Raw genomic sequence first — 2,254 nt, forward strand, 5'->3', positions numbered from 1 at the left:
AGAGACAGGTATTCATGGAGGGTCAACAACCGTTCCTTTCTTTTCTTTCTTTCTTTCTTTCTTTCATTTTTCTCCCTGTGTTGCTAGGCATCAAATCCCAGGGCCCGCCCGCGCCCGGCCGCAGCCCCGGGGGCCGCTCCATGGGGCGGGAGGGCAAGCGGCCTCAGGCTCCGCCGCCGTTCCAAGGCCGGTTCCGGGCTGCCGACGCTCGCGCGTCTTTCTCATCGCGAGACCTATGCATCACTTCCGGTAACTGCCGCGGGAAAAGCCCCGCCCCAGCCATGCCTGGATACCAAGGGTTCCCTGCTGGCTAAAGCGTGCGGAGATCGGCAGGGCGCTTCCAGTCGGCCGTCTTTAGTGTCCTGGGCATTTTTCCTAGTCGAGAGGACCCACTTGGGTTCTAGACTCAAAAGTATAGGATCTGTCTAGACCCTACATTCCCTTCAAGTCACATCCCAAACCAGTCTCTTCCGTATTTTCTAAACTTCGCATTGTCTCCACCCCTATGTACATTTCTCCTTTATTTAAATACCTGCCATCTATTCTCCAATCCTATCACCCGCTGAGCCGGCACTGGCAAATGCTACCAATGATTGTATAGTGCGGAATCCAAAGAATACTGTGCTAAAAGGTCCACTGATTGATGCGTTAGACTTAATACTTTCTATATGCCAGTTGCAGGAACTCCCCTATAATCCCAAACAACTCAAATGTGTGACGTTATTCCGGAGTAAAGAATGTTCTTCCGGACTTTGTGAGCTTCCCTAAATGTCTCACGGAGTTTGCGGTCAGGAAGTCCTTCCGTTATGGGTTTGCCACAGTGATGGTTCATTGTGAGAATTGTTTCTGCAAAGACAAGCTTTAGGAATGCCCTTGGTGCAACAGGAAGTACTTTTAAGTGGCAGATTGCATAGGGGAGCCAGCTCTGTTCTTCATTTGAGTTCAGTCATCTGCTTCAGGGAAACTAGGGATCTCAATTTACTGGTATAAGAAACAGGAAATCAAATTCTCAAAGAAATGTCAGTGCAACCAGAATGTTAAACACCGCATGATACATAGCAAGCTGATGTGGAATATCCATCACAGTTGGTATGGGAGATGCTGGTTTCCATACTTGGGCAGTTACATGGAATTGGAATAAAATAGAATCTCTCAGAACACTTCCCTTAAAGCTGGGCAGACCATAAAGAGGATTATGGTGCAGACTGTCATGACACTATGAAGGCCTCTCCTTTGTTGTGTGTACAGCCTAGTGGTGCTAGAGTGTTTCCAGTCTTCATAAGTCAACCCCATAAAGTCTTATTCAGAAGAGCTGGGACCCCAGTCAGGATATTGATGATCATTGACTTTAAAGTGGTCATCTTTGCAGAAATCAGGTTGGTTCCTATAGTTCACTTTCAAAAACATTCCCATTCTCAGAACATGGAACAGTTCGAGTTTTTTAAAAAATCCTAGACTGATTGACCCCAAGCTCAATGATCTTCAGATTTGCAAGCTTCATTTTTTCAGTGTAAGTAGAGGTAATGAATATTTCATAGAGATTTTATGAGGATTATCAAGTAAAGCTTTCTAGGTAATAAATGTCTGAAATATAGGAATGATTATTTTTCTTTTGGCTTCCAAGATGCTATATCCTGTGATCGCTCTGCTCCACCCCCATGTACTGTTGGATCACTGTTTCTAAACACTTCTTAAATCGTGGTCATCTTTAGCTAAGAACTGTATTCATCTTATCTTATTTTCATCCATACTCATGATTTCACTATGGCCTATATCCTGGTGATCCCCAAAGCCTTATCACTCAACCCAGATCTCCATGAATTTAGAATTTTACAAGAGTACAGTGAACACATTCACTAGACATTTCAAACATCTGAAATAGCATATTCAAAGCAGATTTCATTTTTTCATAAATCTGCTCATTCTCCTCCCAGTTAGACTGTAAATTCTGGATAACAGGCACCACCATATTGAGATATGATTATACTCTTAAGAGTCCAGAAAAATGCCTGGCACATAGGATTCAATTATCTGAAGAAGTGAAGGCTTCAAATATTATGTAAGAAAAATAGCACAGGGCATGACAGTGATGCAAGCCTTAATACCAGTAACTCTGGAGGCTGAGGCAGGAGAATCACAAGTTCAAGCAAATTAGTGAGATCTTGTCTCAAAAAATAAAAAGGGCTGGAGGTATAGTTCAGTGGTGGAGTACACCGTGGTACAATCTCCAGTACTGGGGCTGTCTCTTATACAC

The 2,254-nt window shown here is 43.7% G+C and overlaps 1 protein-coding gene across 2 annotated transcripts in view; it reads right to left on the reverse strand.

The window, feature by feature from the left end:
- Positions 1 to 242, reverse strand: part of Chuk (component of inhibitor of nuclear factor kappa B kinase complex) — a 44,836-nt gene extending 44,594 nt beyond the window's left edge. For both annotated transcript variants that reach the window (XM_015494642.2, XM_015494641.2), the window contains exon 1: positions 136 to 242. In XM_015494642.2, coding sequence (XP_015350128.2) covers positions 136 to 142 — 7 coding nt within the window. In that variant the 5' untranslated portion in view covers positions 143 to 242. The remainder of the gene's footprint in view (positions 1 to 135) is intronic.
- Positions 243 to 2,254: the final 2,012 nt, after the last annotated feature.

Source organism: Marmota marmota, unplaced genomic scaffold, assembly GCF_001458135.2.
Source record: "Marmota marmota marmota unplaced genomic scaffold, marMar, whole genome shotgun sequence".
NCBI classification, from domain to species: Eukaryota; Metazoa; Chordata; class Mammalia; order Rodentia; family Sciuridae; genus Marmota; species Marmota marmota.